Source organism: Tauraco erythrolophus, chromosome 2 (genome assembly GCF_009769465.1).
Source record: "Tauraco erythrolophus isolate bTauEry1 chromosome 2, bTauEry1.pri, whole genome shotgun sequence".
NCBI lineage: Eukaryota > Metazoa > Chordata > Aves > Musophagiformes > Musophagidae > Tauraco > Tauraco erythrolophus.
The window spans coordinates 72,999,515-73,017,157 of NC_141466.1; the positions used below are offsets into that span (position 1 = coordinate 72,999,515).

A 17,643-nucleotide genomic window follows, 5' to 3' on the forward strand; every position below is an offset into this window, starting at 1 on the left:
TTGGCGGGGCCAGGGTGCGGTGCGGCATGGGGCAGGGGGCGGCCAGGCCGGCACCCCCCCCTCACCACGGCCCTCTCCGCTCTCCGCAGGGGCAGGAGGATCCAGGCAGGCGGCGGGACGCAGGGGCTGGCCGCTGCGGCGAGCGACGGCTCCCGGACCCCCTCCTCAGCGCAGAGAGCCGGAGCGCCGCAGCGGCAGGGTCCGCATTGGTGCTGAAGAGGCGACGGTGCCAGGCCTCCGCCTCGCTCCCACCATGCCATCCAGCGGGACCCTCGACGCCAGCAGCCCCGCTCCGGACCGCGAGGCGCTCGACACGCACAAGGTAGGAGCCCGCCACGGCTCTGCTGGCGCTCGGTGAGCGGGGGCTGCTGGGGGGCCCTGCTCGTGCTGTGGCCACCCCGGCACGGTGCAGGGCAGCGGGGGACTCGGGGGTCCAGCTCACTCCTGGTCAGTGCTGGCTGGCAAGTGCGCAGGAAAAGGGGGCACGGGGCTCCCCATGGCATGCGCCAGCCCCGCTCCCTCCTTGCCGTGGTGGGGAGTGCAGAGGCAGGCGGGGGGAGCCCTGGGCCATGCCAGGATTAGCACGGATTGAGCTATTCCTGGCGGTGGGGAGCGCGGGAGGGGCACGGGGAAGCGGGGACCTGCTGTCACCTCCTGCCGCGGCCGGCACCGGGGCAGCCCAGCTGTGAGGAGGGGGCCACCGTGATGACAGAGGGGTTGAGGGCGTCCCCGGGGCTTGGGGGTAGCCCTGGGGTGGGGGGTGCGTCCCTGGGGCTGGGAGGCAGCTGGAGGGGACGTGGGGTGTCCATCGAGAGGCGGCACCGTGGCCTCACCGCAGCTGGGCCCAAGCCCTCGTGCCCGTCCTGGTCCCCTCTCCTGGGTGTCCCCCCCGCTGCGGGGACTCAGAGGACCCTGTGCCTCCTCTTGCTCCCCACCCCCAGCACTTGAGGGGGAACCACTCCTGTGCCAGACGGTGGCAGGCGAGGGGGCCGTGGCCCCGGCAGACAGCCCCAGCACCAGTACGTGTCCCCCCAGCTTCTCCAGCTGGAGCGTGGCTCTGGTGGGGGACTGCCCCCCAACTACCCTCCTGCTGCGGGACGGCGCGGGGCTGGACAGGGGCTGTGCTGGGTGTGTGGGGGGTGGCTCTGACCGTGTCTCCAGGGCTCCCTGGCGTCCCTGGCACATAAGGACACGCTGGGCCGGTGCGACTGCTCGCGGTGCCAGTGCCGGCAAAGGCATCACTCTTCCCGCGGAGAGGAGAAGCGTTGTGGCGGGTGCAGGGGCAGGCGCTGCCCTGGTCAAGGCGTGGGGACTGGGGCCAGCGCCAGCTGGACACTGTCCCACTGCAGGCAGCGCCGGGTCAGGGTCATCCAAGTTCCTCCAGGCTGGCTTGGCCACGCTGGGTCAGGCCCCGCCGGTGCTCCCCGTCCTCTGGCCATCGCTCCTGGCTGCTGGAGGGGCCAAGCTGTGTGTCTGTTGGGAAGTGGCTGGCACGTTCTCGGTATGGCTGGGGGGGATGAGTAACGCAGGGGTGAGTCGGTCCGGTCCGGTGCTTTCCCCTGTGGTGGGTTTTGCTGGAGCAGGTGCATGTGGCCAAGCCCGGTTGTCAGCACCAGGAGCGCAAGCGAGGCGGCGGGGCAGCCCACCCGTGCTCTGGTGCGGTTCTGGAGATGCACAGCAGAGCCGACTCAGTGAGCGGGGCATGGGATCGCAGCACGGGGGGGCTGCAGGGAAGAGCCATGGGAGAAACCGGCACCCTCAGTGCAGCCCGGCTCGCCCTCGAAAGTGGGACTGGTGCTGGTCCCGGCATGCCAGTGACCCACAAGGGCTGGCAGCGAGCGCGCTGCAAGCGTGCCCGGCTGAGCGCTGTCCTGGCCTGACCCCACCAGGACGCAGCATCGCCTCCCCCGCAGCTGTGCACGGGGTCACCTCTGCCGAAGGGACGCGCCCTGCCGGCGGCACTGGCAGGATGAGGCCATCCCCAGATGCCCACGGCACCGTGGGTCGTGCTATGCCAGCCACTTGCGGCACCGCCCCGGCAAGGCTGAGCTCCGGCGCCTGCACGAGGGGGTGTCTCTGCCCCCCGGCCTGGGCTCCCCCCGCTGCCAAGGGCTCCCTGCTCCCGCCCTGCCACCAGCCCGGTGCAGCCAGGAGCTGGGCCGCGGTGCCGCGGCCGCACAGCCAGCACTGCGTCATGCAGCAGCTCCTCCTCGGCGGAGGTTTCCCTCTGGGTCGTTGCTTGGCAGCGGCACAGGAGCACGGCGCATCAGGGACGCGCCACGCAGCTCCGTGCCTGGCCCAGCGCTGGGGACGAGGGGCGCAGGGGGATTTAACGGGAAGCAACGCAGCTCTGAGTGGCTGTGGGCAACGAGGGGCTGTGGCACCAGTACCTCTGCACCAGGCTGGGACAGCGGATCCCCCTGTGGCCTGGCTCCTCTGGCACCCGCCCTTGTTTTGGGGTGCTGGCCGTGCACCGGGGCTGCCCTGGGTTTGCGATGTGGGGACGGCCGGTGGGGGTCTGTCCCCATCCCCACGCTGGGGTCACCCCTTGTCCCTGCCACAGGGACGCCCACTGCCCCACCTCCGCGCGGCATCCCTCGAGCCGGCTGCTGTGCCGGCGTTTCATGCGCGGCAGTGTGGGGAGCGGGATGGATCCCCGGCCCCTGCCCGCGCTGCCAGCGCAGCTCAACACCAACTGGGCGGGCCGAACCACGGGCCTGTGCCAGAGGAGCACTGGGGGAACTCCGGGCCCCCGCCAGGGGACTGCAGCCCCTCAGAGAAACGACATCGCCCAGGGACCCTGCGGAGCCCCCCCGAAGCGCCCCTCGCCTCACCGACACCCACCTGGTGCTTCCCGGCCGTGGGAGGGCTGGGCTCCTGGCCTGGCCTGTGTGCCAGCACCGCGCACTCGGCACCCTGCCGTACCTTTCCTTTACACCCGGCATGAGCACTGCAAACGCCGCCGGGGCCTGGCCGCAGCCACTGCATGGTGGGGATCGGCTGGCTGGAGCTGCGTGCCAGGGACATGGATGGGTGTCAGGGGGCTCACCTCTGCCACGGTGCTCCCGTTGCCAGGACGGGGCTGGGCTGAGCCCCCCGGGCTCCTTGGCGCTGCCGGGTGCCCTGGCGCTGGCGGCAGTGGCAGGAGCTGCTCGTTTCCCCATGGAGCTGGATGCAGCCCGGCCTCACAGCAGGGACAGGCTGCCGGGCTGCCTCGGCGCTGCGGGACGGGGGCCGCGTGCCCGGGACGGCTCCAGCGGGGGTGAAACGCAGCACCATGCGGGTTAGCAACACAGGTCCCTGCGGAGGTGCAGTGGGGCTGCGGGACAGGGATCTCCCAGGAATCCCCCCTAGGGACCCTGTTCGGCTCCTGCGCTGGGATGAGGCTGGAACCATGATCCTGACGTTGTCCTTGGACCCGTCCCAAAACCGTCCACCCAGCACCGTGTGGGGAGCGGGGCCGGGGCTGAGCCCCCGCATGCCAAGGTGCCGCCTCTCCTTGCTCGGCCCCAGCATCCCAACCCGCGGTGCGGTGCCGGTGGGTACCAGGCCTGGACACAGTCACTGTGGGGCTGGCAGGGACTGGGGGCTGCCCTGCCCCACACGCAGGCGAGTGGCACACAGTAATGGAGCTGGGGTGAGCATGGTGTCAGCAGGCCACCGTCGCGACTGGGGTGAACTGGCGTGTGGCTCCCGCACGATCCCACACACGTGGCCCCAGGCAGGGGCAGACGGGCAGCGAGGAGCACGGAGGAAGGCTGGGGTTGAGTGGGTGGGTGTGCCCAAGGGCACCGCGGCCATGGAGCACCGTGGCCATGGGGCACAACGTGTCCCGACCCCGCAGGACCTTTGGGCTGGACCCCATCGGGTACGTGCCAGCCGCAGCCTGGCGGTGCTGTGACCGCCACGGCCCAGGGGAAGGATGGCAGCGCGAGCGGGAAGGCAGCCGGGCCTGGCGCCCGCCACGGCTGCGGGGCCGCGCGAGTGCAGTTGGATGCCGGCGCTGTCTGGCTGCCAGCCCCATCCCCTCCCCGGCCTCTCCCTCGCCAGCCCCCCGCCGGCCTCTCCTCCTTCCCTGCTCCCCCCTCCCTGGCCTCTTCCTGCCTTGGCCGCTGCCGCCAGGATCTTCTGGGGCTCAGGTGGAACCGGCCCCGCCACCGCTGGACACGCCGGGAACCCCGCACCGCCGTCGCCCGCCCCGCACACAGGTCCCCCCGCCGTGCCACAGCACCGCGTGCTGGCCCCCAGAGTAGAGAGCGGGGCCCCCAGCACACCGCAGTCCTCGGGTGGCTGCTGCCGCCCCGGTGTGGAGAGCAGGTTCATTTCCTGGGGCCGCATTCCCGCTCCGCTGCCCGGGCGGGAATGGGGCACGGTGCCAGAGAGCGAGGGACAGAGCAGCGGGGTGGTGGCAGCTGCTTCGGGGCAGAGTGTGGAGAGGGGCGTGCGACTCGGTGAAGTGCCGCGCTGGGGATGGCGCAGTGAAGCAGGCAGCTGCTCCGAGGGCACTGTGGCTCCTGCTGCCCGCCCTTGGCCCCAGGGAGCTGCACCAATCCCTGCAGGCCCGCTGTGCCATGCCATGCCGTGCCATGGTGCAGGAGCCCCCAGAGCCACATGCGCGAGCTCCAGTGGGTCACAGGAGCAGGCAGGTACTCACAATCCAGCCATGGCACAGGTGCACAGCGCAGGAAGGCTCACCCGGGGAAGGCGCCCGGCCCCGTGACAGCCCGTGCCGCAGCCCAAGCCCTGGCAGGAGCCATTATTGCCCAACTAGTGGTGTCTGGGAGCCACCGGCCTGGTGCTGCCGGCAGCGCTCCTACCTCGCCTGCTAGATGCCCAGCCCTCCGCGGTGCATCTGTGGTGCCGGCAACCCCAGCACCGAGCGGGCACGGAGCCGTGCCGAGGACCTCGGGCTGCCCGGCCCCGGGGCTGGCGGCATAACCGTCCTCTCTGTCTCCGGCTCGCAGGGGGAAGAGGAGCCCGAGGAGAACCAGAGCAAGGAGGAGAAGCAGGAGCCGGGGACGCCCATGAGGAAAGCCGGGCGGCCCGGGCGGAAGCGCAAGCATGCCCAGGTGAGCCAGCGGGCGCCGGGCGCGGGGGCCAGGTGAGGGGCGGCGCGGCGTGCCCCCATGGGGCCGTCCTGCCCCGCCACCCAGCACACGCGCCACGCTGGCCAGAGACTACGGCTCCCAGTGGGCTGCGGGGCAGCCTGCCTCCCCTGCATGCCAGGGCAAGCGGTCGCTCACTTGCGGCCCCGGCAGCCTCCGGATGGGAGCAGAGCCCAGGGGTGGCAGAGCGGCAGGCAGGGCACGTCGCCCCCCTCTGGCCCCAGGCGAGCCCCCCCCGCCGTGCCCGGCGGCGGCCACACTCCGCTCAATGCTGCTGCAGTCCGGGCCCCGCCGTGCGTTCGCTCCCTGCTGGGGGCTGGCACCCCTGTGCCCCCCGCCACCAAGCCGCTCAGGCCTCCTCCGGCTGCTGGGGCCGGTCGGGCGTGGGCGGCGGAGCCCCTGGTTCCCCAGGCGATGACACTTGGCGCTCAGGCTCGCACCAGTGGCTGCAGTAATGAGGCAGACATGAGTGGGGGGGCCGAGCCCCCCACCAGCCGGCTCCTGCCACGCAGGCGATGCCACTCTGAAGCGTGCGGGGCTCGGCACGCCACCAGCTCACCAGCCACTGCGGCTGAAACAGCTCGTCCCAGGGAGCGGCTCGCGGGGCTGCAGTGGTGCCGCCGGCCGAGGGGCAGGTGCTGGTGGGACTCGTGGAGTCGGCGGCTTGGCCTTTCCGAGGCCAAGATGGGTCGTGGTGCCGGTTGGGGAGCCATAGTGGCTTCCTCCGTGCCGGCTGGCCGGGTGCCGTGCCATCCGCTGCCGGTGCTACCATGGATCTGGCATTTACAGGAGGAGCAGAGGCTCCTCTGGCTGCTGAAGCCAACGAGGGAAGGGGCACGTCGAGGTGCACATCGTCACCGTGGGTGCCGGCATGGACGGGCTCAGCAGCGTCCGCAGCCCCGCCAGAGGGGCCAAGCTGCCGGGGGGTGAGTGGGGCCGTGCGCCATCACTGCCAGAAGGTCACAAAATGAAAGGGGTTTCCAGCTGCAGAGAGTATCAGTGCTGCGCTTGGACGTGTCCGATCCACGATCGCTGTCCCGGTCGCAGTTGGATCTGTGGGTTGGGGAGGCCAGGACTGTATCGCCGGGGTGGGTGGGGATGCGGTGGGGTGTGATGGGCCGAGGGGCCGGGAGCTGGCGGGGAGCGGGCGGCCGCGCTCCAAATGCTGGCTGTAAATCCGGCGGGGCGGGAGGTACGTGCCGGGGTGGGGGGAGTCGCTTTGGTGGAAGAACAATGCTGGCACGGGAACAACTGGGGAAAGTCGTCAGGAGCAGACGGAGCCTGGGAACCAGGAGGTCTCTGGCCAGCTGAGCAGGGGGCCCTGGCTGCCCCGTACGCCACGACGGGTCCAGAGCACGGCGGACGGACGGCAGCAGTGCCACAATGCTGGGCACCTCCCGCAGAAGAGCTGGCCAGCCCATGGCGGGTGCCCGGCCCACATGCGCCCGCTGCGTGCTCTGACACGCCACATCTGCCCCGCGTACAGCACCAGCCCGGCCAGCAGCTCCTGCTGCCAAGCAAGCAGAGCTGGCAAACCCCACGGCCCCGTGGGCACTGCCAGGAGGCCGGGAAAGCCCCGGCCGGGTGTGAGTGGCTAAAAATATCCTCCCCGCTGGAGAGCCCACGGTGCCGGCACCTGCCGGAGCGATCCTTGGCCAAGAGCACCAGAGTGGGGTGGAGGGAAGCCAGTCCAGCATGGGGACCCTGGGCAAGTGCACCGGCTCCATGGCACTGGCCGAGGGTCCCCAGGACCCCACTCACAGGGACCCCAGTGGATGCACGGCAGGAGGGTGCTGAGTGCCGGCCTCAGTCCATGCCGGGGCAGGGTTATGCACCCTGCGCAGGGACGGAGCTCACCGGCACAGGGGGCTCCACGGGCACTGGCGGGGCTCTCGGTACCCGGGACCCGTGCGGCTGCTGCCATCTCTTCCTCGTGCGTCCATGGGGTGGGAGCTCGGCCCCGGGCCTCCCGTCAGCACCGGGACCCACAGGGGGCTCAGTGGGGGCAGGGGACAGGCAGGAGGAGGAGATGCCGACAAGTATCACGGTATCAGTGAGCTGTGCCGCGCCACGCCGAGCTGTGCCATTCTGAGCTGCGCCGAGCCGTGCTGTACTGCGACGTTCCATCCTGTGGTGTGCTGTGCCATGATGAGCTGTGCTGTGCCATGCGGTGCCGAGCCGTGCTGTGCTGTGTTGAACCGTGCCATGCCAAACCGTGCCTTGGCTCCAAGAGCAGCCGGGCCAGGCCAGGCCGGGGCTCAGCAGCGGGACATCCCCTCAGCCAGTGGCTCCATCGTCAGTGCTGTGGACAGCAGCGACTGTCCCAGCACCTTCCCCTTGGCAAAGGGGGCACAGCCCAGCGGCCGCCCCATCCCATGTTCCACCGCCGGCAGCTCCTCAGGCCCAGGCAGGGACTCAGCGGGTTTGGAGCTGCCACCAGTGCTCCAGCACTGGGCTCGATGTGAGGCTCCCCAGGGACCGTGGCGCATCGGGGCTGTCCCTCACCCCCCACAGGGACCAATCCCTGGTGTCAGCACGTGTCGCCCCGGCACGGCCGGCCCCTGCCCCGCAGCCGAGGCCCCGCCAGCATCCCCCCAGCAGTGAGCAAGGCGGCGGGGCCGGCACGGGGCCATCCATCGCGGCGGGCTCCCAGCGGAGCGGCGTCCTTGGCGGGGGCCCAGCAGAGGGGAGGGGAGCGGGAGAAAGGCTGCGCTTGTTCCCAGGGCCCATCCTGCGCGGAGGAAGTGGGTGGGTGGGCAGGAAGGCAGCCCCGCCGCCAGGGACGGAGCAGCCAGGGAGGGGCACGGCCCTGGCGTGGGTCCTGGCCCCCCTTCCGCTGCGCCGGACCAGCAGCAGCGTCCGACCGGCAGCACCAGGACGGGCCGCTGACACAGGGGGCTCAGTGAGTCAGGCTCTGGTTCCGACCCAGGTGGGGAAGCGGCAGCAGGGCTGGAACCGGGGCGGCAGATTTGGTTGGGGCGGTGGCTCTGGAGGGGCTGGAGGCGCGAGGGAGGCCGGATTCGGATGTGTGCCATGCCAGGGCGTGCCAGCACGGTGCTGGGTGGGCCGCGTGGCCCTGTCCCAGGCAGTCGTGCGAGGGGGCGCGGTGCCTGTCCCGTCCGGCAGTTAACCTCCCACGTGCCCCCGTCCCGCCGTGATGTGGAGGGTCCCACTGGCACGGCTCCCTGGCACTGCAGCCAAGCGGGTGCCACGCTGGTGGGGGCCACGGCCGACACGCAGTGCTGCCTGTCTTCTGACAACACGGCGGGCCGGGGTCTGCTGGCGCCCCACAGCCGCGCCTCCACCAGCCCTCGCGGCCGCCTAATCCAGAGCATGTTGCGGCCTTCCCGTTTCCTCTCGGGAAGCCCACGCAGCCCCTGCGATTGTTTTCGACATGGTGTCCAGGATGTGGCCCTGAGCGGGAGGCGGGTGCGGGGCTGGGGGCGACTGGGCCCCCGCCACGAGCTGCAGTCCGGCCCCAGCACTGCGCTGGGGGGCGGCAGCCAGGGACCCCCAGGGAGGGCAGCTCCTGCGGCAGCTCGGGGCAAGCCGGGAACTGGGGGACGCTGGCATGGAGGGCACGGGGGGGACGCAGCGGGAAGCAAGTCCCCTCCTGCTCGGCCCCCCCTTGGTCGGAGCTGGGTCGAGGCGCCAGTGGCAAGCGGGGACCGGCAGAGCATGCGCCGCACAACCGCTTCCAGAGCCGGTGCGAGGCTGTGGCCGGGCACTGGCACGTCCCTCCCCTCCGCCAGCCGGGGACTTTGCTCCCTGCCATCTATCTCGTCACCCGCGCTGGCTGCCTGCGCTGCTCCAGGGCCGTGTCCAAGTGCACCGCGGCGGCCCCACAGCACGTCCCACTGCCGTGGCCGGCGTCCGAGCCTCCCAGGATTGTGGCGTCCGTCGGCCTGGCACGCTGAGGTTTGTCCTTCAGCCTCTGTCCCCCTGCACGCACCCTCATTCACTGCCAGCAGCTCCGGCGTGGCAGCCTGGCACGACACCTCCGCCCTCCCGATGGCAACAGCGGCCACTTGGCTGGGCCATACCCTCCACGGGGACCAGGCTGTGCCGCCAGCCGGAGCCAGGATGCTGTCCAGCATGGGGAGAGGCTGCTGGGCACCTCCAGGGCTGCAGTGGCAGCTCACGTGTCCCTGGTGGGCGAGTGTGCAGTGTCCCCCACACCGGTGCGTGGACATCCCTGACACGGGTAACACCACGGTGCTGCGGCGGTGGCTGCACAGTGCCAGCCCGGCGCAGCGGGAGGGCGTTTGGGAGCGGTTCCCTGCGTCCCCACGGGTGACCAGGCATTGCACCGGCATTGCCGTGGCTCCTCGCCGGCACCACTGGACACCCCACAGGGGTCTCAAAGTGCCTCGTTCTCCTCCTTCCTGGCTCTGCTCGCGGCCCCTCAGCACGGCAGCCCCCCGACCCCCAGCACGCCAGGGCTGGGGCCAGCGAGCGAGCGGAGGAAGTGACTCTGCCAGTGAGCCGGGGCGGCCGAGCCGAGCAGGAAGCGCCTGCTGCCGCGGGGCCGCAGCTGCCAGCACGGTGAGGAGGCGCCTGCGCGGGAGCGGGCGGCAGCCGGACGAGGGTCTGCACGCCGGCCGCAGGGGATGCACCATGGTAAGCAGCACGCACCCCCACTGCCGCCAGGCACGCCCGAGGAGGGGGTCCTGCGCCCCGTGGGGAGTGGGCAGCAGCGGTGGCCGTGGTGCGACGCTGGGGAGCCCTGGAGAGCAAAGGAGCAAAGCCCCCCTGGCACCTGCTACCCTCCCCAAGGCCTCGGCGTGTCCCCCCGGCCCCTTCCCAGCAGCCCCAGGGCAGGGGAGGGTGGGCGGCACCGCGGGCACTCTGGCTTACACCAAGCTGGGATGGCAGCTCGGTGTTTGCTCCCTGGCACCCGCCGCCCCACGGTGCCTCCCGGGATGCGTGGTTCGCCAGGCACGGGCAGGAGGGTCCCTGTAGCTGGCTCCCCTCCCTGCCACCCTGGCACTGCGCCAGCCCCGCACCATGGCCCCAGCACCCCGTGCCCTCCTGTGCCGCAGGAGCCAAGAGGGCCGGGGCAAAGGTGGGGAACGGCGGGTGCAGAAGCTCGCGGAGGCGAGCACGACACACAGGAAACAGCACCGGGTGTCACCTCCTCAGCTCCCAGCACAGGGCAGCACCAGCAGTGCCCGTGGGTGTCTGTCTGTGGTGTGTTTGGCCGCTGGAGCCGGGGGAGCCGCGGTGAGGCCAGGATGGGCACTCCACGCCTGTGGGCAACGTACGGGGTCTCCAGGGAGGATGATGCCGATACCCAAATGGCTCCGCCATGCCGTGCCGGTGAGGGCCAAGCCCCAGGGACAGGACTCCCTGTGCTGTGGGGGCTGGTGTGGGGTGCGCCTGTGCCCCCTGCAAGCACCCATGAGGGGACTGAGGGCTCCCTGGCAGCAGGGCCGGGGCGAGTGGCGGCGGCAGAGCCCACCCTGCCACGGCTGCGCCGCGCGTCCGGCACTGGCTGTCGCAGTGACGCAGCAGCACTTTCACTCTCCTTCGCCACGGAAACCGCCGAGCCGGGCTGCTCCTCTCGCTCTGACTCCACTCCCGCTCCCACCACTGCCGGCTCGTGCCGTGCCGTGCCACGCCATGTGGCTCCCCAGAGCTGGCAGCATGGCAGGGGACCCGCGATGCCATCTCCAGCGCCGCAGCCTTGCTCACACGCTCGGCACCGCTGTCTGCCACGCTCACGTCGGCACCGTTTGCCAGGCGGGCACGTGCTCACGCCAGCGTGCCAGTGAGTGCCGACACAGCCCGTCCTCCTCCGTGTCTCACGCTCGCACACGCTCGCCACTGCATCGCTGCACTTGCCAGCCAGGGCTGGCGGCACATTTCTTGCAGGCGCCAGCGCCACCTGGCACACACGCACACCTGCCTGGCGCACACGCTGGCACCGCCTGGCGCACACGCATGTGCAGCCATCACAGCCCCAGGCTCTACCTGTTTCTTGCACAAGCATGAACATGCACCCCTGTCCTGGGCAGCGCCGCTCCACATCCCTGACAGAGCCAGCACTGGCCTCGCACCGCGATGCCGCGGCACGGACGAGCCGGGTGAGACGAGCAGCGTGGGTGTCCCCTCTGCACAGAGGCTGTCCTCACCAATAGGGACAGGAGTGGCCGGGTGACATCCCAGTGTGTCCCAGTCCTGATGGCACCATGGCACCACGTCCTGGTCCTGAGGGCACCATGGCCATGTGACGTCTTCCTATGGGTGTCCTGGCCGTGTGTCTCAGTCCTGAGGGTTTCGTGGACACTTGTGCTGGCCCTGAAGGTGTCATGGCAGCGTATCCAGGTCCTCATGGTGTCATCCCTTGTGTCCTGCTCCTGAGAGTGTTCACTGCGAAACGACGTGCTCCTCAGAGTGTCATGGCAGTGACTCTTGGTCCTGAGCGTGCCATGGAGGTGTGTCCTGGTCCTGAAGATGCCATGGCGGTGTATCCAGGTCCTCACGGTGTCACCTGCTTCCGTCCTGGTTCTGTGGGTGTCATATCCCAGGTCCTGAGGTTGCCATGTCATTGTGCCATGGGGTGTTATTGCCATGTGACCTGCTCCTGAGGATTTCAAAGCAGCGTGTCCTGGACCTGAGAGAGCCATGGCCCCATGTCCTGGTCCTTATGGTGTCACCTTGTTTTGTCTTGGTCCTGAGGGTGTCCTGGCGCTGTGTCCTTGTCCTGAGGGTGCCCTGGCACTGTGTCCTTGTCCTGAGATTGACATGGTTGAGGGTCTTGGTGCTGAGGTTGCCATGGCAAACTATCCTGGTCCTGAAGGTGCCATGGCAGTATTTCCTGATCCTCCTGGTGTCACATGCACGTGTCCTGGCCATGAAAGCATCATGGCATTGTGTCTTTCTCCTGAAGGTGCCACAGCAGTATATACTGCTCCTCAGGGTCTCATCGCTATGTGTCGTCCTGAGGTTGTCGTGGCGTTGTGTCCTGCTTCTGAGTATCTCATGGCACCATGCCCTAGTCCTGAGGATATCATGGCATCGTGTCTTGGTTATGAGGGTGCCATGGCAGTGCGTCCTGCTCCTGAGGGTGCCATGGTTGTGTATCTTGGTCTGGAGGGCGCTGCGGCTGTGTGTGCTGGTGCTGGGGAGTCCATGGCTCCAGGTCCTGTTTCTGTGGGTGACATGACATTGTGTCCTGGTCCTGAAGGTGCCATTCGCACCTCGAATCCTGTGTTCAGTTTTGTGCCCCTCACTATAAGACAGACATTGAGGTGCTGGAGGGTGTCCAGAGAAGAGCAATGGAGCTGGTGAAGGGTCTGGGGCACAAGTGTTATGAGGGGTGGCTGAGGGAACTGGGGGTGTTTAGTCTGGAGAGAAGGAGGCTCAGGGGAGACCTTCTCACTCTCTACATCTACCTGAAAGGAGGTTGTAGTGAGATGGTGGTCAGTCTCTTCTCTCAAGTAACAGCGATAGGACAGGAGGAAACAGCTTCAAGTTGCACCAGGGAAGGTTTAGATTGGATCTTAGGAAAAATTTCTTCCCTGAAAGGGCGGTCAAGTGTTGGAACAGACTGCCTAGGGCAGTGGTGGAGTCACCATCCCTGGAGATACTTAAAAGCCGTGTAGATGTGGTGCTCAGGGACATGGTTTAGTGGTGACTTGTCAGTGTTGGATCAACAGTTGCACTTGATGACCTTAAAAGTCTCTTCCCACCTAAACGGTTCTGTGATTCTCTGGCTGTGTCCCCTTGTCATGAGGGTGCTGTGCCATTGTGTCCTTGTCCTGAGGGCGTCATGTCCATGTCTTCTGGTACTGAGGATGCCATGACGCTGTGTCCTGGTCCCAAAGGTGTCATGGCAGTGTATCCAGGTCCACGTAGTGTCACATCTTTGTGTCCTCATCCAGAGGGTGCTGTGCGTTGTGTGTCCTGTTTCTGGGGAGACCTCGTTGTGGCTTTTCAATACTTAAAGGGGCTTACAAGAAAAATGGAGAAAGGGTTTTTACTGGGGCCTGTAGCGACAGGACACGGGGCAATGGCTTTGAACTGGCAGAGGGAAGATTTCAATGAGATCTAAGGAAGAAATTCTTCCCTCTGAGGGTGGTGAGGCACTGGACCAGGTTGCCCAGAGAAGCTGTGGCTGCCCCGTCCCTGGAAGTGTTCAAGGCCAGGTTGGATGAGGCTTTGAGCAACCTGGTGTAGTGGAAGGTGTCCCTGCCCATGGCAGGGGGGTTGGAACTGGATGATCTTTGAGGTCCTTTCCAACCCAACCCATTCCATGACTCTATGATGTACATGTGCCCAGGTCCTGCGGGTGCCGTGGCAGTTTTCCCTGATCCTAAGATTGTCATGGTAGTATGTCCAGGCCCTGAGGATGCCATGGCTCCATGTCCTGGTCCCGAGGCTGTCCTGTCCATGTGTCCAGCTCCTGAGGGTGCCATGGGAGTGTGGTGTTGTTCCGAGGATACTGTGCCATTGTGTCCTGTTCCTGAGTGTGTCACTGCAACATGTCTTTGTTCTGAGGGTGTCTTGGCCACTTGTCCTGGACTTGAAGCTGTCGTGCAGTGTGTCCTGGTCCTGAGTGCCCTGGTCCTCATGGCGTCACCTCCGTTTGTCTTGGTCCTGAGGGTGTCTTGCCTATGTGTCCTGGTCCTGAGGGTGCCGTGGCAGTTTTTCCTGATCCCGAGGATTTTGTGGCACCATGTCCTTGTCCTGAGGGTGTCATGGCAGCACGTCCTGGACCTGAGGGTGTCATTGCAACCAGCTCCTGAGGGTGCTATGGCTTTGTGTCCTGCTCCCGCAGGTGCCATGGCCATGTATCCTGGTCCTGGGGCTACCATGGCACGATGTTGTGGCCCCTGAGGGTGTCGTGCCACCATATGTCCTGGTCCTAAGGGTGTCATGACAGCACATCTGGCTCTTGAGGGTTTCATGGCATTGTGTCCTGGTCCTGAGGGTGTCATGACAGCGTGTCCTGGTACTGGGGGTGTCATGACCACTTGTGCTGGTCCTGGGGGTGTCATGGCTTTGTATCCTGGACCTGAAGGTGCCATGACAGTGTATGCTTATCCTGAGTGTGCCATGGCTGGGTGTCTTTGTCCTGAGTCTGCCATGGCTGGGTGTCCTGGTACTGATGATGTCATGTCTGTGTGTCTTCGTCCTGACAGTGCTGTGGCATTATGTTCTGGTCCTGAGTATGTCATGGCCATGTGTCCTTGTCCTGACAATATCACTGCAGCGTGTCCTGGTGCTGAGAGTGCCACAGCAGTATGTCCTGGTGCTGAAGGTGCCATGGCCATGTGTCCTGGTCCTGAGGGTGTCATGGCAGCATGTCTTGGGCCATGATGGTGCCATGGCCTTCTGTCCTGATCCTGAGGTGTCCATGGCAGAGTGGTGTGGTCCTGGGGGTGCCATGGCTGCGTGTCCTGGTTCTGAGGGTGTTGTCGCACCATGTCCTCATCCTGAGGGTGCCATGGCAGTGTGTCTCAGTCCTGACAGTGCCATGGCAGCATGTCGTCATCCTGAGGGTGTCACAGCAGCGTGTCCTGTTCCTGGTGATGTCACGTCCATATCTCCTGGTCCCACAGGTGCCATGGCACTGTGTGGTGGTCCTCATGGTGTCATGACTCCACGTCCATGTCCTGAGGGTTTCGTGGCCACGTGTCTTGGCCCTGAGGATGCTGCCGGAGCCTCGTCCCGCCCCTGGGCACCCCACCAGCCCCTGCCCTGCGCGCCCCACCTGCAGGAGGTGGAACTCGGTCCTTTTGACACAGCCAAATCACCACATCGTGGAGCCGCATCTCTAGGGGCGTGGGCCGTGGTCCCAAAGACACCCCTTGTGCTGCGATGCCTGTGGTGGGGACGGCGATGGGGACGGGGACGGGGACCAGACGGGGATGGTTGCACCGGGGCGGCGCAAGGGCTCCCGCCGTGGGGGCCGGTGGGGTGTGGTGTGGGCGCGCGCAGGGCTGTGCCCCCCCGCCAGCACCCGTCGCAGCTCCTTTCCCTCTCCTTCTCGGCAGGTGGAAAGCAGCGACACCCCCAAAGACACAGCAGCCGTCCCCAAGTGCCCCCCGCCCTGCCCGGAGGCCAGCCCTGCCGAGCCGCTGCCTAACGGGGACACGGAGGGGGACGGTGCCCAGTGGAAGGGCGCAGAGGAGGGCGGTGCAAGCCCCAAGGGCAGCCGCCCCGAGGAGGACGAGACGGAGAGCCTGCCGGACGGCGAGACGGGCCGGGCGCTGGAGAACGGCCGCTGCACCCCCAGGGAGGGCCTGGACGCGCCGGGCGATGAGGGTGAGCTGGCCCCTTCCGACCCCCAGAAGAAACGCGGGAGGAGGAAACTCCTGGAGGCCGCAGAGAAAAGTAAGACGTTGGCGTTGGGGGCTCCCCGCGACGGGGCCGCGGCTCTGCCCGCACACCCCCGGCCCCCACCGGCCTGCCTGCCGTGCCGGCCCCGGGAGGGCTCTGGGCTGTTGCGGCGCCCCGGCTGGGCAGCGCTGCTGGAGGAGGAGGAGGAGGTGGAGGAAGGGCTGAGTCCCTCCGTGCCACGCGGGATTTGGGGTGGGAGCTGCCCTTGCGTGCTCATGCTGGCACCCTGCCGGGCTCCGCTGCCCAGGGCAGGCAGGAGGGGTCCTTGGCGCTGGAGGGGACATCGGTCCTTGTCCCACCGGCTCAGCCCATATGAGTGATCTGCAGCACAGATGTGCCCCAGAGCGTTCCCGCTGCCGGCAGCGCTTGTGCCGCTTTGCATGGCAGCCCGGCATGTGCCGGCAGCAGAGCAGGAGGCACATGCACAGTGCGGCCGTGGAGCCCCGGTGCCGAGGAGGTGCTGGTGCTGGTGCTGGCACTGCTCTGGCGTTGCACGAAGCACACAAGGCGGTGGGCTCAGCGCCACACTGGGGGTCGGCACTGGGCACCAGCATGTGCTGGGGACCGACGGGCCGGAGAGCAGCAAAGGCAGACGAGGGCCAGGGGTGCCGGCGGGTGCCAAAGGCTGAGTCCGGTGTGGGCTCACTGGTACGAGAGAGACGTGAGCAGACTGGAGAGAGCCCAGGGCAGGACTGGAGCATCTCCCATGAGGAAGGGCTGTGGCAGCTGGGACTGCTCAGCCTGGAGCAGAGGAGGCTCAGGGGGTTGGAATCCGTGGCTGTAAGTAGCCTGGGGAGGTGCCAAGAGGCCGGAGGTGGCTCTGCCAGCAGTACCCAGTGCCGGGACCAGAGACCGTGGGCACAGACTGGACCTCGGGAGGGTCCCTCTGAACCTGGGGACACGCTTATCAGTGTGAGGGTGACACGGGCACCAGCTGCCCGGGGAGGGGACGGGCTCTCCGTCCCTGGAGACTCTGGTTGTGGTCCTGGGCAGCAGCTCCAGGTGGCCCGGCCGGAGCGGGGAGCTGCCCGCGGTCCATGGGTGTGCCATGCCTGTGGGCACCAGTGCAAATCCGTGCGTGCAGCTCAGGGAGGGCTCCCATCCCTGCCCCCACCGCTGTGAGACCCTCGGCTCCCCTGCAGACCCCCGCGCCACGGACACAGGACACCCGCTCCCCGGCTCAGCCAGCCCTGCGCACGGCCCAGCCATGCCCGTGCTCCTGCCTTGGCAGGTGTGAGCCACCGCAGCACCATGGGCACAGCAGAGGGACTCCTGGCTCCGGCACAGGCTGCGGGGGTGGCAGCACCAGGTGCTGCTGTGTCACATCGCGTGGAGCCACGCTCAGGGAGCGGAGAAAGTCATTGCTGGCACCATGATATGGGCAGGCAGCGGGAGGTCACTGTGCTGGGGACGCCCTGGTCGGGCACGGGTCATGGCACAGCCTCAGTGCCAGGCTGACAGCGGTGGCCAAGGAGAGCTGGACCGGACAGCTCAGAGCAGCAGGCCCTGATGCAGGGACCAGTGTGGAGCAGGGTCAGGGCACCCCGGCGCTGCCCTGCCGCCAATCCCGTGCACCGCAGCTCTCTGGATGCAGCAGCTGATGGCGGCAGGGACCAGCAGGAACATGAGCACAGTGCCATGGACGTGGGTGCCATGGATGTGGGTGCCATGAGCAGGTCAGGTTCCACCTTCCAGCCCTGGCTGAGCACTCAGCCCTGTCCCCACGGCACTACAGGGCCCTTCCTCCCCAGTGTCACCACACTCGCCTTGCTCCTGCTCTTCTCAGTGCGCAGGCAGAGCAGCAGTTGCCCGCATTCCTGCCAGGCAGGCACTTCCCGATGCTCCAGAGGCTCTTCCCTGCCCTCCCCGATTCTCCAGCACTTTCCTGCAAATGCAGCCAGCATCTGCGGCCACATGCCACCTGCCTCAGGGATGGTGCCGGAGCAGTACATGGTGGTGCCCTGGGGATGGTGTCGGAGCGGTACGTGGTGGTGCCTCGAGGCTGGCCAGGGCAGCTCGCTCCCTTCTCTAGAAGCCATTTGCAGCGCTTCAGCCACATCTGTGCCGAGGTTAGCGGTGGCATCGTCGCCGTCCCGCCACAGGTTTGGCTCCTGCCAGATCCTCTGCTGCCTTGTGCCGACTGCTGGGGGCTCTCTCGAGTGCCCCTCACCCTCATCCCCCGCTCCTGCGC

General features: G+C 67.7%; 1 protein-coding gene across 2 annotated transcripts in view; it reads left to right on the forward strand.

Annotated features, from left to right (window-relative positions):
- Positions 1-253: 253 nt before the first annotated feature.
- Positions 254-17,643, forward strand: part of DNMT3A (DNA methyltransferase 3 alpha) — a 32,788-nt gene continuing 15,398 nt past the window's right edge. The window contains exons 1-4 of one of the 2 annotated variants that reach the window (XM_086624793.1): positions 254-322; positions 4,965-5,069; positions 8,708-8,710; positions 15,107-15,446. In XM_086624793.1, the coding sequence (XP_086480919.1) occupies positions 254-322; positions 4,965-5,069; positions 8,708-8,710; positions 15,107-15,446 (517 nt within the window). The remainder of the gene's footprint in view (positions 323-4,964; positions 5,070-8,707; positions 8,711-15,106; positions 15,447-17,643) is intronic. The other variant, XM_086624785.1, reaches the window with a different exon arrangement.